The sequence below is a fragment of the Colius striatus genome, chromosome 3 (genome assembly GCF_028858725.1).
Source record: "Colius striatus isolate bColStr4 chromosome 3, bColStr4.1.hap1, whole genome shotgun sequence".
NCBI classification, from domain to species: domain Eukaryota; kingdom Metazoa; phylum Chordata; class Aves; order Coliiformes; family Coliidae; genus Colius; species Colius striatus.
Window position 1 is genome coordinate 65,375,248 of NC_084761.1, and position 18,114 is coordinate 65,393,361.

The 18,114-nt window shown below is 38.0% G+C and overlaps 1 protein-coding gene across 2 annotated transcripts; it reads left to right on the forward strand.

Annotated features, from left to right (window-relative positions):
• Positions 1 to 5,856: 5,856 nt before the first annotated feature.
• TLR3 (toll like receptor 3) lies at positions 5,857 to 18,114 on the forward strand. Of its 2 annotated transcripts, none has more exons than XM_010203505.2 (5): positions 5,857 to 5,946; positions 8,744 to 9,189; positions 10,598 to 10,789; positions 12,378 to 14,203; positions 14,858 to 18,114. In XM_010203505.2, the coding sequence occupies exons 2-5, from the start codon at positions 8,749 to 8,751 to the stop codon at positions 15,084 to 15,086; spliced, it is 2,688 nt and encodes an 895-aa protein (XP_010201807.2). In that variant the 5' UTR covers positions 5,857 to 5,946; positions 8,744 to 8,748; the 3' UTR covers positions 15,087 to 18,114. The 2 variants fall into 2 exon arrangements, with proteins under 2 accessions (XP_010201807.2, XP_061849788.1); XM_061993804.1 differs by having other exon boundaries at positions 5,861 to 5,970.

Consider the following 18,114-nt stretch of genomic DNA (forward strand, 5'->3'; position numbering starts at 1 on the left):
ATTGTTTCACACTTTATTTATAGAGAAAAGCTTTCATGATCTTTAAAAAGCAACGGACGTTTAAGCTCTGTGGATGAATTTGGTAGCCATGTAACATACTGCTGGTGGCATCCAGTCCTTAGATTTTAATTTAACAAGATGATAGTTAAAGCTTAATAGTTATGATAGCAGTTATGATTGACCTTTCTTTGCTTTTAATCTCTGAAAATGTTTTTCTAGCTTTCACTCTTCCTCTTGTGAAGAGTGTAGGTTACATAACAGCACCGTCATTGATGGGACTGAAAGCGCTGCTGTTTGGATTAAAATGGACATGGTATTTACTTCAATTCAGAATGAAAAATTAAAATTTAAAACACCCGTGGAACAAAAGTTTTGTTTCAAGAACATTGAATCATGTCACTTCATTCTATACTTTCATTCAGCTTCATCATTTTTGTTATATTTGCTACATTTAAAATATGTGGGTCATGTTTACTATTAATAAAATAACATACTTCTAGTATCTCAAAATTAAAGGAGATTGTGGAAATGAGTTGTAGTCCTCACTCAAAAGACTTGTTCAAGTAGTTATTCAAGTAATTGTTCCCCTAGAACATCTGTTTTTCTACATACTGTTGCAATTTCTTTGGCTATCCTGCTAAGCAAACCAAAAGTTATAGCTACTGAAAGCAATAGAATACAATTTTAGTTAATCCAAGACAAGTTAAAAAACAGCCTGTTGGGAGCAATGCACAACTAGCCTTGGATCTTCCACAAGAAAATAAAGCCTTAAAATAAAATCCCACATGATTAGGTAGAATATACAGAAGCAGGTCCCTTGTCTGAAGTCCACTGGCAGTGTGTAAACAGGGATGTTTCTAGAAGCCTCACAATGAACAATCACTGCATTTAAAATGTTAATGATTTTGGTTGTTACTTGTAAGTGAAATTAGATGCAGGAACTTGTGTATACGACTGTTGTGATATACCTTAGAAACTTTAATACCTGGCAGCTGATGGTGTCTCTTTTCAGACCAGTGAAATTTGGTAGGGTTGAAAAAATATTTATTTAAATGAGCACAAAATAACCTGAAGAATAACTTATTGTCACTTTTTCCATAGTTTCATGAGAGATATTATAGGATGGGTCTGGTCAAGAGATCCACCAGGGCCACTGTAAAGAAGTAATTTTGGATTTGGAATCAGTTGTCAGCACAGCCAAATATGTGTTGCAGATAGGGAAGAAAAAAGGGTGGACTATGTGATGTGTTTGCATGTTTATTCATTTCTGTGCATCTTACCTTCTGTAAGGTCAAAGTGAATCTGTGGACTTTTAGTGCCCAGTAACTACTGAGGGAAAGATGTGACACAAAAAGGTACTGGATATAACAGAATAGGGATTTTAGTAAATGGAAAGATCAAATGTCAATGTGATTCTTTTAAATATATCTTACCTTTAGAAGCTAGAGATTACATTGCCTTCAAAGGCTTAGTCTTTAGTGGGAAATTATCCCTAAGAGTGGTAGACTTGTACAAGTGTTTGCTATCTGTGTTACAAGTATGAATGTAAAACAAATGCTGGCTTTTCTACTTGAATGATAAAGTGAGCTGTGTTCACAGTGAAATCACCTGGCTTGAGGGCAATTGCACACAATTTGCACTGGGACACAGATTTTTCTGTTGGAAACAGTGTGTGAAAACAAATACAAAAACGTCCCAGAAAAAGGAGGAACAGCAAAAAAGGAAGGGATTCTGAAACCAGATGAGTGCTGTGGGGACATGCTGAGAAATAAAAAGTCATGCAAATAAAAAAATGTTAATATCTATACTTAATTGAGAAAGCTGGATAAGAACAAGACTTTAATAAGGCTCTCATTTTTGGCAGAAATTGCCAAAATCCCCAATATTTCCATAACATAAGAATACCCAAGTCTCACATTCTAGTCTCTTTGCTATTTTGGTACATAAAAAGCTAAAATATTTAATAGCAAAATATATATACACACAAATCCAGTGGTGCAAACATGAAACATTGTGACACCTCTTGAAAAATATGTTGAAGTAATGAAACATTTTGATCTTCTCTAACACTGAGAAAAAGGTTAACTTCAAAGTGACTGACTTCTCATTTCTCTAGCTGTAGGGTTCTCTCTTTGGAATTAGGTCACAGAGTCACACAATCTTAAGGGTTGGAAGGGACCTCAAAAGATCATCTAGTCCAACTCCCCTGCCAGAGCAGGACCACCTAGAGTAGGTCACACAGGAACTCATCCAGGTAGGTTTTGAATGTCTACAGAGAAGGAGATTCAACAACCCATCTGGGCAGCCTGTTCCAGTGCTCCGTCACCTTCACAGTGAAGAAGTTTTCCCTTTGTTTCTTTGGAACCTCTTATGTTCCAGCTTGTATCCATTGCCACTTGTCCGATCATTGGACATCATTGAGAAGAGCCTGGCTCCATCCTTCTGACACCTACCCTTTACGTATTTGTAAACATTAATGAGGTCACCCCTCAGTCTCCTCTTCTCCAAGCTAAAGAGCCCCAGCTCCCTCAGCCTTTCATCATAAGTGAGATGCTCCACTCCATCATCTTGGCGGTGCTTCTTGAACTGAGGGGCCCAGAACCGGACACAATATTCCAGATGTGGTCTCACAAGGACAGAGTGGAGGTGGAGGAGGATCTCTCTCGACCTACTGCCCACAGCCCTTCTGATACACCCCAGAATGCCATTGGCCTTCTTGGCCATGAGGGTGCATTGCTGGCTCATGATCATCCTGCTGTCCACCATGAAACCCAGGTCTTTTTCCCATACACTACTCTCTAAGAGTTCATTCCCCAACCTGTACTGGTACATGGGGCTATTCTTTCCCAGATGCAAGACTCTACGCTTGCCCTTATTGAATTTCATTAGATTTCTCTCTGTCCAACTCTCCAGCCTGTTCAGGTCTCATTGAATGGCAGCACAGCCTTCTGGTGTGTCAGCCTCAGACAGCACTTTAGGTAGCCCTAGTTTAGTATCATCAGCAAACTTGCTGACAGTATCCTCTGTTCCCTCATCAAGATCTTGAATTAATTTATTGAACAGTACTGGTCCCACCACCGACCCTTGAGGGACTCCACTAGATACAGGCCTCCAATTAGACCCTGCCTCATTGATCACAATCCTCTGCATTCTTTCCTTCAACCAGTCAGCAATCCACCTCACTACCCGATCATCCTGCCCATACCTTCTCAATTTTGCTGTAAGGATGCTGTGGGAGATGCTGTCAAATGCTTTACTGAAATCAAGATAATCCATGTGCACCACACTACCACCATTTGTAATTTACCAATGATGAGTGAGCAGCCTCAAAGGAGTTTTGGCACCCAAAATTTACCTGACCTGTTAGATTACTCAACAGCACAATTAAACTTAGCTGAATTTATGCAATCACAAGACAAAAAACCCCACGTATTCTCCTGTCTGTGGAGGCAGATAAAGGTAACCGCCTGGCATGCTATCCTACCCTCTAGTTGATGCAAGATGTCCCTTGTCAATACTTGCCTCAGATCCTAATTGTTCAGCTCTGCTCTTTCCTGCTTTCTTTCTCCTGGTAGCTAGGCTCACTTCCAGTCATCTTTAAATTCTCTTTGCTTTAATGATTCATTGCTACATGGGATGTCTGAATCCAACCACAACATATGCCACTTCCACCATTTAAGAGGCTGATAGTCATAGCAAATGATTGCATATGTTATGTAATTTTTTGGTCTTCCTCCTTATGCTTGCAGTCTCACTTGTAGTTTACAAAATCCCTGAAGTCCAATTAGCCATGTCCTAAGTTAATACACTTTTTTGTAGCTGAAGGTCAGGTTAAGATCAATAGACTTCCATTTTGCTTTTTCTAGGCTAACTTTTTGGCATATTTGCTCTGAAAGTGTTTTATGAGATATTACACTTAGGTCTCCACTCTTCTGTGCAAACTTAAACCAGGTCTGTGCAGCAGCTGGTTACTCCGTTAAAGACACGTATGAAATAACTACTTTTCCAGAATTTTGCCTGTCTTTTGTCACCGTGTAGAGCAAACTTAAGCTGCCTTCGTCAACCACAATGTGGAAGCATTGTCTGGTTTTCGTGCTGTTTTAATCATAAATTATTCTCTAGACATGTAGATTGCTCGACTTTCCCCTCCATTATGAATTTGACATGTTCTTTGTAGCTGTTGAAAATGTAAGTGTAGCTTAAAGCTAAGCTACAGTGGAGCTATGGCAACTTGAGAGCCTGGTGTTATTTCACACCACTAAAGTAAGCACCGCTAAAGTAAGCACTCATTTTGTGCTCTGCCTCAGAAATACCAGTCTTGCTGAACCTGCACTGATGTATGCCTTAGAGTCTACCTTGCACAGTAATCTCTTCTGGTTCTTGAAAGCCACTCTGTAAAATGTCTGCAAAAATTTTGTTGCTTTGAAATTTTCTGCAACAAAACATTCTTACCCCCAGTTCAAGTGCTCCATAAGGATGAGAGTTTGAACACCCTTGTGCTTTTTTCTTCCTGAGACACTGGCATTGTTCTAAGGCTCTGGCATGTTGGAAAGTCATTACTGATACAATTAGCAGCTTCATCAGCCTCAGACAGTTTTCCTCCATTGTCACTCCATCTTCCTCATAGTTCCCCATGCATATGGGGAGAGGATTTTGAGAGAACAAAGATCAAGAGCATACTATTGGTAATATGAGTATGGTGTAGGCTGGAATAATGTTCTGTAAAGTTTGTTAATTATTACTACCATCAGTGTAATCCCTTCTGTTCCAAAGTAGCAGAGTTAAACACAAAAGGAAAATCCTCTTCAGAGTAATTCCAGGTGTTCAGGTAACTTCACTTAGTGTGATTTCAGGTGGTTGTGCTTATGATCAAATTACCTTATGCAGTGCAGAACAGAAACTTACTCTTCCCCTAGCAAGGGAGGTTCAAGGTTTATCTGTGAAATGGGAATAGGCTTTAGCACCTTTCCACTCCAAAGAAGCCTGGTTGTAGCCTTAGTTTCATCATCCCAACTCCAAGAATAAATATTAATTGATATTAGGCAGTTGCTGAAAGAGTTCAAACAGAGTTCCTAAACGTGGCCAGATGAGCCCTGCAGAGGAGTTATCAATGCCAACATAGTCAAAGCAGTATCACATTCTGTTACATCTAGAAGGTCATACAGAGGGAACTCCCTCCAGGAAACTGGTCCTGAGAAAGCAACCATATGTGAATTCACAAACAGTATGAGAAGGACACACGTTATAAGCTGTATCTAAAACTTTTATGTGGACACTTAAAACCCATTTCTTGGTTTTAATACAATAGAAAGTATTTTCTCTTAAAAATAATTTCTTTCTCATATAAATTCTGTTTTAAAAAGGAATACTTCATGTAGCTCTGTAAGACCCTTTGTTCTACATTACAAACACTATACAATAGAAGTGCTATTGTATCTATATTAAAAGAGTAATAGCCTGTTTTCCGTAATCTGTCACTCAGCATATCTGCTTTTTGGATATGTCCTCGAGGATTTTCAAAGACCCTGGAATTAGCTGGGAATAAGTTATAATTGGGTTAGAGGTAGGGTGGTGTGATGCTGCCTGTCTGTGACACCTGGGTGCTGAAATCTGTTTGTTAACAAATTAAAAGGGCCAGTCTCCCTCTGAGCTTGGTAAGAAGCGATCTCTTCTTTTGGCATCTCTGCGACAGTTGGGGTCGGGGAGTTTGGGTGCGGAAGGGAGAGAGGTGGTTGCCTCGGCTCGGGGAACGCTGGTCCCGTCGACACACGGGGGAAGCTCCCACCTCCCCGCCGCTTGCCCTCGGCTTCCCACCGCAACCGCCGTCCTCTCTTTCAGTTTCACTTCTGGCTCTGGACAGCGCGTTTCCTCATAGTTTTTGTGTGCTGAGAACCTTGTGTAAATGCCTGGATGTCTTCTAACTGAAGGAGATAAAAACCCGCAGCGGTAAGTAGAGGCTATTTGTCGCAGGTAAGTAACAAATGTATCAGAGATACAAAACTAAAGGAGTTTGGGGGGATTTCCTTGATCTTGGTGCCACTGCTGTTTGTTTAATGGGTGTGCTTTGATGGTGGTGCCCCGATGTGCTGGCCCTAGCTGGCAGGAGGTATTTTTGTGGATTTTTTTAAAAGAAAAGGCAATATAGGCAAGTGGGAATGACCCTCCTTTGGGAGAATCAGAAAACTCCCCTGATAAATTCTCTACATTTCTTAAAGTTCTTGCTCATAACATTAAAGCTATTGTTCTTTCTTTAATCCATTAAATATAGTTCTGTAATGCTGGCCTTCAAGTCTGATAATGGGCTTGTGTTTTTTTCATTGGCTCCCCAACCAAATAATAAAACATCTAAAGCTGACTCTAGACTTCCCACAATGACAAAAGCAGAAAAAGGCAACCCTTTAGTCTCACTGGAAGTCATACAAAGAACTCTGTGTTTGTGCAGGATGTTTCTGATTTCTTTCAATATTAAAGCAACAACTGCTGAGGAGCTTGCTGGCAATCCAGCCTCCCTAAAACAAACCCTCAGGAGAATGCAGGACAAAGGTAGAGCTTTGTTACAGACAAGCTCCCCCTTTGTTTTTGTTTTCCTCCGCTCTTCCAGTAGCTGGGGTGCAGAGGAATGAGGCGGGATAGGTGGTCCCTCAGCTAGAGTGACAGGGGTGCTGTGCTTAGCAACCGTAGCAGTTCAGGCTATCTGCAGGATGATAAGGTTGAGCTATTTGCTGTGCCTCTCCTTTCCTGTTTGCCAGTGGCAGGTGAGCAGAGTGCCAGGCTGTGAGAGCTGCAGGAGGTGGATTAGGTCCATGTGCAGGTGCCCAGCAGGGAATTGTTCTTTATTAAGACTTATTTTAAAATCTCTTTTGCAGTCCTTTGTGTATGTCTTTGCAGTGCTTTACATTCCTTTTCCCCTTACTCCCATTGGATTTTACTGCTGTCTCTCCCTAGATGGCTAGGCTGCTCCCACAGAGGCACTCACAGGGTTCCCCTCTGGCCACTGTAATGTGACTTTTTGTCACTGTAGCAGTCCTAGTGCATGCCTTCTTAAAAGGCAGGTCACCTATGGAGCCAAACTGCTGGAGTCTCACCTGCTAAACTCCTGTTTGGCTCCAGGTTGTGGTGTCAGTTCCTCAGAGTGTCATGTTACAGTAATGAAAGATCTTCTCTTTAAAAAAAAAAAGTCATTTCTGAAGGTTTTTTCTTATTCTGTATATATGTGCTGGTTTAATTTCTTGTTTCAATGTTAGCTATTGAGCAATAATTTCTAGCTCAAAGCTAGACCATGTTAATTAAACACAGGTTCCAAGCGAAGGAAAGTGTGAGATGCAGAACTTAAAGCTCACGTGCCTGAGAGTCAGTCTTTTGACAAGCTCTTCTATATTCCTGTTAAGTCTACTAAGGTTAAATTCCCTTTAATAGTTTGTTCTGTAGTGAGGCACCAATAGTCATTTCTACCTGGGAGACCATCATGCTGGGACTTTACTCATTGATAAATTGGGGTTGGCAAGTAGGTTCTAAATTTGTTGGCAGAAGGGCCATATGGATGTAGTATATGAAGATCGTGGAGACATTCAAAGCTTCAGGGTTGAAAGTATAAGCTTTATATTTTTTTAAAAAGGAAAAATGAAAGCAAAGGAACCTAAGCTTATTGTTCTTTGCTAAAGCATGAGCAAATATTCTGGCAAGCACTCCCAAAGTATTTGTTCTCCCTCTACTATAGTTAATTCCATAGAGAATTATATGGAAGATGCACTAGACTGCTCTCTTGATTAGTAGAAATGCTATTTCATTAGACAAGCTTTGTAACTCAAGGCTAGTCAAACCTGTCCAAGCTCTTACAGCACTATTCAGTCAGAATTTGTGTGCAATTAATTTTCTTCCTTATCCAGTAAAGCCATATTACAAGATTGCCAGGTGAATTTAAATCTTATGGATACTAAATTGAAACTGAATAACATATGAAAAAGTCTGAGATTCATCAGAAATTTAATGCCTGAACAGGCAGAACCATGGAAGATTAGAGCATCAGTAGAGAGAGGCTGATATTCTAGTGGAAATGCTCAAAAACTATGTGGTAGTGTACATAAATTCTTAAATGTGGATGTTTTTCTGGAAGTATTTGTATAAATGTATCTGCAGACAGTGTTATCTCTGCACCTTGACTCTTCTCCATTTCTTTCTCTTATTAGGTTGGTACTGATTTATTCTGTCTGCTCTTACTTTCTCAGACACCTTTCTATATCCTGGTATATCTGTCTTTTTTCACTGTGTGATGGAAAGAGAATTTTGTGGGGCTGGCTTGTAAAACAAAAACTAGAAAGAACAGTAAAATAGGTGGTGCATTCTTACTGCACATAACTATAAATATTTTAAGCATAGTTTGTCATGCTTATTGTGGTTTATGCATGTTAAAGCAATGGGAAACTATTAAAAATAAAGTGGAAACGGAAATTTTCATTGATAATAAAGAAAATGTTGGTAGATTTTTTTTAACACAATTATTTTTTATGTAAGAAAATGCTATTGTTTTTAAAGGAAAATCTTAGAGAGATTATTAGATATCTCTTTTTTGCAAAAAGGAATTCTACTTTATGTACTTTATAGGTGAAAATTAGTGAGTGTTTTCTCAGTATAAATGTACACTGAGTACATGTTTTTTTGAACCTGGCTTTCTTAGCCATCAGTTTGAGATATAAGTTGTTTCAAAATGATTGTAATTTGTACTGTGTTCATTTTGCATTTGCAGATAAAATGATGGGAAGTGATATTCTTTGGAGCAGCTTATCTACGGTACTGTTGTCTGTCTGCTTGCTGTGTGCATCAGCTGGAAAGCAATGTCACATCCAAAATGAAATGGCTGACTGCAGTCACCTAATGCTGACTCAAATTCCTTCTGATCTCCCAGAGAACATAACAGGCTTGGACATTTCTCATAATCAGCTAAGACTGCTAGGTCCTGCAAATCTGACCAAGTACAGCCAGCTGATTTACTTGAATGCTGGCTACAATATCATCTCTAAACTGCAATCAGCATTATGCCAAAATGTGCCCTTGTTGCAGATTCTGAAGTTGGAACATAATGAATTGTATAAGCTCCCTGATGGAGTCTTTACTTCCTGCACGAACCTGACTGAGCTCTATCTAGGATACAATAGACTAGCTATAAAAAATGATCCTTTCAAAACCCTGGAGGTAAGCTTTAGAAATGTACTTTTTCATGTAAATAGAGTATGAATGGAAAACTTCCTGTATTTTCCAGTGCCTGTACAGAACAGTAACCTATTTGCATCTTAAAATACTCAACATATAACTTTCCTTCATTATTTTTCTAAAGAAAAGGCCTAGTGGCTTCTTGTGTTAGACCACACTGGAGTCTCAGCCATGCTTCTGAGTCAATGCTCTCCACCCCCTTTTCCCTGTTGCATCCCATAGAGGCATCTCTCCATACATGGTTTCTGCTTAGACAGTAGCAGCAGCAGATGATGTATAGAGTGAAGTGTATAGTATGGAGTCTGAGTTGCCTGGGGTTTAAAAATGGTAGCTATCTTAAATTCTCAAGGTGTAATTACTCAGACCATGAAGGCCAGTTCTTAGGCTGAATGTAGCATCTTCCAGGACTTCAGGGACTGTGAAAGTAAAAAGTACTCTACTTTTGTGTTTCCTGGTAGTTTACGTGTGGTTAAATATTCTTCTCTGTAGCTTCTGTGAGGCTGGGGGACCAGTACAGGAGGCAGGAAAAAGACTATTCCAATGTCTTTGCACTAGGCAGGGAATCATGTAAAAAGAACGGCCTAAGGACAAAAGAAAAAGACTGTTTGAGTACTAATTGTTATGCAATGTTCTAATGAGTTATGCATGTTGTTTTGAACAAGTCTGAACTTATCTGCTAAACTCGGTGTTCCAGTTCAGTTACATAAAACAAAATGGCTTGCATGATAGGACTAAGGACTGTGGACTATGTACTAGAGTACAGTCAGCTTCGGTGCTGGGAACGGAACTGCAGCTCTGACCTTCTTTACTTTGGTGCTGCCCTGTTACTGATGGCGGCCAAGCTTGGGGAACCTCAAGGTGCATTCTGTGGTGTCACCTTTAGAGTAGCATCTCCTCCTCTGCAGATGAAGAAGTCTGAGCACCTGGGTATGAGCTGGAGTATTATAAGGTGTACAGCCCTGGTCTCTGTAGGCTGCTACTATGTTCCTCTTCACCTTCCTCATTCCCATTTATGGGGCTGGACCACCCTGAAGACAGTGGAAAGCGAGGTTTAATACTGCAGTAGTTGTAACTGTAGTCAGTTGTAACTTAATTTGGAGTAGAAAGGCTTTCAGTGAGTTAAGGAATTTTAGATTAGGTAATTCTTTGGCTTGCAGTAGATATTCTAGCAGATTAAGACCATGAAAACAATCAAAGTTACTGGTGTGGAAAATATAGAAGGTGTCTTCCTGTGGGAGCTTGAAAGCTGTCGTTTCTCTATTACAAATTTATTTTACTTGTAGTATTGCAACTAATTTCTAATCAGTTTGTTTCTAATGCAATATTTCAAAACAGTTTAGTATTATATAAAATAGAATGTTATACTTTTCTGTTTGGATCTTCTTCCTAGAACTTGAATATTTTGGACCTATCTAATAATTTTTTGAAGTCAGCAAATTTAGGATCACAGCAACAGCTGAAGAACCTTCATGAGCTCATGTTGCATAGCAATCAAATTACTGAGCTGAAAAAGGAAGACTTCAGTTTTCTTAGCAACACATCACTGAGTACTCTTGATTTGTCATCAAATCCACTGAAAGAGGTAGGAAGCATTTCAACAGAAATTCAACAGGTTTAAGTATAGAGTGGAGCTACCCTAATTTATCCTTTACAATTGTAATTTTTTTATCAACTGAGGGCCCAGGATAAAACTGATCTATTGTATACAGTACTACTCCTGACCTCTAGTAGTGATACACAAAACTCTCTCCCACTGAAATGAGCAACAGCTGGTTCCATGTAGATAAGAGGTGTCAAGGAAGAGCTAGATCAAGTAGCTCTGTGAACCCTTACCAGATATTGTCTGTGTATGAGTGATTGATTGATTTTGTACCTGCTGAAGGTGAACAGCTGACATAACCTCTAAGTGAGGAAAAAAACCCATTAATATTAAGCAAGGCTACTTATACAATCTAGGTCTCACTTCATAATTGAAGAGAGTATAATTTGTGCCTATGGGGTACCCCAGAGAAATAATAATTGCAGAAACGCATATTAACTCCTTTGAAAGAGCAAATGAATGTTTTCTTTGCCACCCACCTCACTGTTCTCTCTGACCTGCTTCTCAGTGTTACAATATGAGTCTTTGAAGAATGATTGTAAACGTTGCAGTTCTACACTGGTTGATCCTCAGATTATGAATACCAAATTTGCATTGAATTTGCCTTTTTTTTTCCTCCTCCCAGATGATAAAGAAATTACAAGAATATTTTTAAGTGGCATAAGCTTCTATCAGTGCTGAGAGGCAATCCCACCATTCTCTTTCACTCGGCTGCTTCATTCCTCGCTTGCTCTTGTAGAAGTTTTAATGACACTATGCACTGAATCATTGGAGAAATGATAGGGTTTTTTTTAGCTTGGGCAGCTTATAGTCAAGCTGGTTGCCTGTCTGGTTCACTATGCCACTGCATGTATGGCCATATTGGCACAAGGGTACACTATGTGGATAAGTAAATGTGACTACTTTTTGTTAGGAAGTGCTACTCTACGCTAGTTTAAGCTGCTCTGATTCTGCAATACTGCTGTCTGGAAAGCAGGCTTATGCATTTGATTCATTCTGATAAATGCAGTATTTAGTAATTAATAATCTGAATCAAGGTGAGAGGCCAGCACTATGATGGAGGCTTGGGATTTATATCATTGAAGCAAGTGTGTAGTATCACACCTCATGAGTGTAGCTTCCTCTCACACAGAGAAATCAAGTTTCTTCCTGACTGTCTGAAGGCCTAGATAACCTTTTTTATAGTATATTTGGTTTTGCACTAGTATACTGGTATCCCTAGTAGATACAATAAAAGAAAGCAGATGACACTATCTCAATATCTAAGAGAGTTCAAGTGAAAGAGAAATTTGTAATCAACTTGCATCTCACTAAGCCACTATCTTCTAAAAAAGTACTACTCAGAATTATGATCATTAGGTTAAAAATTTTAGAAGTACGATCACAAGAAGTGAAATCTCCAAGAAGTTTTTGTCTGAACTGACTGTGGAAAACCTGAGTATAGGAGTTACTTTCTGCTTGAAAACCTTCATTTGAAAACCGTGAAAACAAAATTTCGGCTTGATAAGTCAACTTTCTTACATATTCTCCCTTGTTTAGGTCAAAACTGTTATTTTTTTTCCCATTTCAGTTTCACACAGGATGTTTACATGCAATTGGAAATCTGTTTGGCCTCATACTGAACAATGTTGAACTTGGTGAAAATCTCACAAAGAAGATTGGTACAGAATTATCAAACACAGCGATTCAGAACCTCTCACTGAGCCATGCGGGGCTTTCATACATTGGCAAGACAACTTTTCAGGGTCTTCAAGGAACAAATCTTACAGTTTTAAACCTTTCCCAAAATTCTCTGTCTGTGATAGAAGATGACTCATTTCAGTGGCTTTCAAGCTTACGGTACTTAAACCTGAAGCATAACAAGATTCATGTATCTTCACGTTTATTTTATGGATTATCCAGCCTCAAACATTTGAATCTGATAAATTCACTTACTGGGAAAATTGAAGATTTTTCCTTTCATTGGCTATACCACCTGGAGTACCTTACAATGGATAATAACAATTTTCCAGGAATTAGTGCTAATATGTTCACAGGTCTGAACAACCTGAAATACCTCAGTCTCTGTAACTGCAACATAAATTTACAAAAAATAACTAATAAAACATTCTCATCACTTGCTAATTCCACCTTGCAGTTTCTCAACCTCACAAAAACAAGAATCTCCACAATAGAAGGTGGAGCATTTTCCTTCTTGAGACACCTGAAAAGTCTCGATCTTGGTCTCAATGAAATTAGTCAAGAGCTCACAGGTCATGAGTTTAAAGGTCTCAATAATATACAAGATATTTATCTTTCCTATAATAAAAAGTTGGCTTTGCAAAGTGAATCATTCATTTTTGTCCCAAGCCTTAGAAAACTGATGCTGAGGAAGGTAGGCTGCAGTAATCTGGCACTCTCTCCTTCACCTTTTCATCCTCTACAAAATCTGACCATCCTGGACATCAGCAATAACAACATAGCAAACATAAGAGATGACTTGTTTGATGGACTTCACAAACTGGTCATTCTGGATTTGCAGCACAATAATTTAGCCCGACTTTGGAAACATGTGAATCCAGGTGGCCCTGTTCTATTTCTGAAAGATCTTCCCAACTTGCGCATTCTTAATTTAAAATCAAATGGACTTGATGAGATTCCAGTTCAGGTTTTCAAGGGTCTGCTTCAATTAAAAAGCTTGGACTTGGGATCAAATAATTTGAATTTGCTCCCAGCAACTCTGTTCGATGACCAAGCCGGGCTGGATTCATTGAACCTTCAGAAAAATCTCATAACCTCAGTGGAAGAAAAAGTGTTTGGCCCAGCTTTTAAAAGTGTGAGAATGCTCGAGATGGATTCCAATCCATTTGATTGCACCTGTGAAAGCATAGCTTGGTTTGCTGATTGGCTTAATGTGACTCAAGCATATATACCGGGATTGCAATCCCAGTATATTTGCAACACTCCACCTAAATATCATGGTAGTCTGGTGTTGCATTTTGATAGCTCACCCTGCAAAGACAGTGCTCCATTTAAACTTCTGTTTGTGATCACTAGCACTATTGTGATACTACTCGTCTGTATTGTTTTTACCATCCATTTTGAAGGGTGGAGAATAGCTTTCTACTGGAATATACTAGTGAATCGAATACTCGGTTTTAAAGAACTTGACAGACAACAGGAAGAGTTTCATTATGATGCCTATGTTATTCATGCAAGACAAGACAAGAAGTGGGTGTTTAAGTATTTAGTCTCTCTGGAAGAAAATAACCTCTTTCCAATTAAGTTTTGCTTAGAAGAGCGGGACTTTGAAGCAGGCATCTCTGAATTTGAAGCCACAATTAACAGTATAAAAATGAGCAGAAAGATTATTTTTGTTGTGACTGAACACCTCTTACAGGATCCCTGGTGCAAAAAGTGAGTAGGATATAAAAATTTATACATAAGAGGGGAGGGGGAATTTCTTGACACCTTTTTTTAACAAGGTAATCTGTTTTGATGTGTGATTTAATAAAAAGTGCCGTTTCATAAAAAATATCTTGCAAATGCTGCATTGATATATTTAGTTACTATATTGTAACCAGAATAATTCGGAAGTTGTTAAAGTTAATTGCTCCAAGTGTGCACTACTGGAAATTTGAATCTCTCAGTTAATATATTTTATTTATCCAAAAGTTAAGCTGTCACATATGTGGATTACTTTTCTTAAAATTACATGTTTAAAAAAGAGCAATAATGGGTGAGAATCACTCTAGCATCCAAAGATGATTTTTATTTGCCTTAAGAAACGTGAGTAAACTCATCTAATGTAGTGATCTTGAAAAGGAAAGAACTTTGCTAAACAAGGCCATATCAATTCAGTAGATATAAGTTATATTTTTAGAGGACTTTTTTTCCTTTAGAGTGAAACTTTAAGTAGTGACAATTTTATATCATAGAATAGACATTAAGATGCCTACTTGAGTCCAGTCTTTGAGTTTGCAATGTGCTATTCTGTGAACTATTAAAAGAACTGTTTGTCATTTTTTCACTTTGCATAAAACATGTGTTTTTGTCTTATTTTTGCTTCAGTTTTAAGGTGTTTCATGCTCGTCAGCAAGCCATTGAACAAAGTCGGGACTCCATCATACTGATCTTCCTTCAAGATATCCAAGATCACAAGTTGTATCATGCGCTTCACCTGAGAAGAGGAATGTTCAGATCTCGTTGCATCTTGAACTGGCCAGCCCACAAAGAACGAGTCAGTGCATTTCATCAGCAATTAGTGATGGCGCTTAAATCTAATAGTAATGTGCACTGAATTTTGAAAGTGCAGATTTAAATTATGGGGTCATTCTATAGCATATTTTCCACATTAGAAAACTAACAAGCCTTCAAGGAAGACCTGAAAAAGTTTGTCATGCTGGAAAGATATGTAACAGTCAATATAATTTCAATCTATTTGTTTATATTCACATTTTTGATGATATTTAAAATTACCTGCAATGAAGTGACAAGTTAAAATGAATCATGACTGACAGTCACTTCAGTCTGTGTATCAAAAATGTGTAGAAATTCTGAAAAGTAGTGAGAGTGACTGATGTTCTAGGAAAAATGTCCATCTGATGTAGTGCAGAAAAAACATAGACTCTCTAAAGGGATATGCAAGAGAGAATGCTACAAGGATAAAAATGCAAAGTCTCTGTAGAAGGTGGTGTAGAGACTATTACTTGCTTTCATAACACAAGGAGAGATTTAGTGAACTTAAAATTAGAAAGCATTCCAATGTGAAGCACGGTAAGTAACATGGAAATTTATTTCTGTAGTTGAAACCTAGAAACATAGCAGTCTTTCAAAGTGAGCTTTGGTTTTAAGAGAAAGCCAGCCACAGAAAGGCTTAGGCCTTCTGGGTAAGGCCAGTATGGATGACTGTCCCAAACAGATTTTCAGACTAAGTCAACTGATTTAATCATTATGGTATGATTAAAAACAGTATTCTTCCTACTGAAATTCAGAGTGCTGGCAGAATGACTGATAGAGGTCATCTTGTTTTTTTGAATGTGCATAACACTACATGTCAGCCTTTAAATAGAACTTGAAATCAATGTGAAACATGCTGGTGCACCTGTATAAAATGAGTAAAGGCCTAGATATTTCTATAGCATAACCAGAACACAACTTTGTGAAGGAGGTGGTGGCTACTATATTTTCTTTAAAAAAAACTTTGTTATTGGTGATGCAACAACAAAAAATAATCCCCCGAACAAGACAGCTTTAAACTGTATCAGAAATATTGCTGTCACTACAGTTAGAGGCAGAGTGGGAGAAAAACTTCAAAAATAGATTAATTTCAAATTTTGAGTTTTTTTTCTGAATAACTGTATATAATTTTACCTTTGATAGCTAAAAAAAAATGTAAAGAAATGAGAGATAAATCTGTAGTTTGATTCCTTATATGTTAATTTAGTTTGCTTTCCTTATACTTCACGGAAACTCCTTGCCATTTGATGGAATTTTTGAGCACAGATTATTGTAAATTAGACACTAGACAGTCATTTGTATGTCTTTGATAATATTTAATTGCTGTTCCAAAGACCTTATAAGCTTTTACAATTTGCAGTAAGCTTGATCCTTCAATAGCTCAGGAATATTTTAAAATTGCTTTTTCCCCCCCAGCATTTCCCTCATCAATTTCAATGCCATCAATACTCCAAGAATGCTGTTTTACTGCTTAGGAAACACCTTTCAGATGGCTTAATTCTTAACATTTTAAGCTGCTTTTCTCATGATTTCTTTTATGCATAGATGAAAAGTGTTATTTTTAAATAGGTTTGTACATCTCATGATGATAAATGTAAATGAGAAAAACAATTAATACATTTTGCATGCACCAGAAGAATGAAGCAGGTATAAGTTGTCTTCACTTGTTCAGGAAGTCCCAAGTGAAAATAGAAAAGGTTTTGTTTACAGTGGAAGTGATAGATGATGATTCCCTAATTACAGTAATAGGTTTATCCTCATTGTGATGCTTTCATCTCATCTTTCTGGCCTTTTCAGAGGAAGTGACAAATTCTTTCTTCATGCTTAGGTGATGAAAGTTGAGGAGGTGAGTTGGTAAGGATGGGGTGCCAGGCATGCATCATGTCAGTTGTTCTTTCTCTTATTTAAAGACTAGCATATGAAAGGGCTCCTATGCCATATAAATCTGCAAGGACACATAGTAGCAGAATTTTCCATTCCACATCAATATAAATTGTTTAGAAAATGTTAAAAATTATATAAAGATGTAGAGAATGCATGGAGGTGAAACGTGATACAAAAGGTCTTTTATGTCCCTTAAACCCTGACAAATGACAACATGTCTAAATTCTATAGAGATTTTTCTTGTTACTATGAATGCCCCCACAGTTGGTTTCAGAACAGAGAAAAAATGTGTTTGGATGCTTAGTTTTGGAATATAGCTAAGAATACAAACTAAAAGTACCTGCTCATGAGTGAAAAATCATTTTAAGTGATATGAAAAATCATTTTAAATTATAAATATATAATGATGCATTCTAAAAAGTTGTTTTAGTACCTGTGTTCAGTTTAAAATAATTTGCATCAGAGAAAGACATAATGAAGGCTCATAATGAGAGTCAATGTTAAAAAAAGGCACAAAAGCATTCAGCACAAGGCCAGTGGTAACCATCAATTATACTTGACATAAAATTTTCATATAAATTTCCCGATTGTCTTGAAGTTACTTCTGCTCTGCTCCTGTACATTTGTGTGACAGTATTATTGAGAGCAAATAAATGGGCTTACTGTGGAGAAGAGTTGTAAGTGCTTTCAGGACGAAAAGTCTAGATCAGTGATGGGTAGTTTCCTTGCCATGGGCACCATCACACTATACATTATGATGAATTGCTGAGAAGGTGGCTATCAAAAACTTGAAAAACAGTTCCAAATGTATGTCAAAAACAGTGCATAGGACTAAAGAGGAATAATCTGTGTTGGAAGCAGAATATTCTAAAGGACGTGAGTGAGGCAAAATGCTCAGGCCTCTAGATTTGGGGCAGAGCCTGACTGTTTCTGTGGTTTTTGAATGACAAGGAGTAGTGAAAAAGTTACAGACTGTGACATTCATAATAGGATCTATTCTAGGTGTTCATGCAGGGTTGCTCCAGGACCACAACTGAGATAAATACATTATACACCAACATTCTCAATTATGCTACTTTCACTGTGGCTCAGTTAAGGCTTTTTGGCATAGTGAGGAATAAACACAGATTGTGGCACTCATACGTTTATACAGATCTATTCCATAAGGTTTGATCAGAATATATTTACTTTAGTTGGTAAGAAAA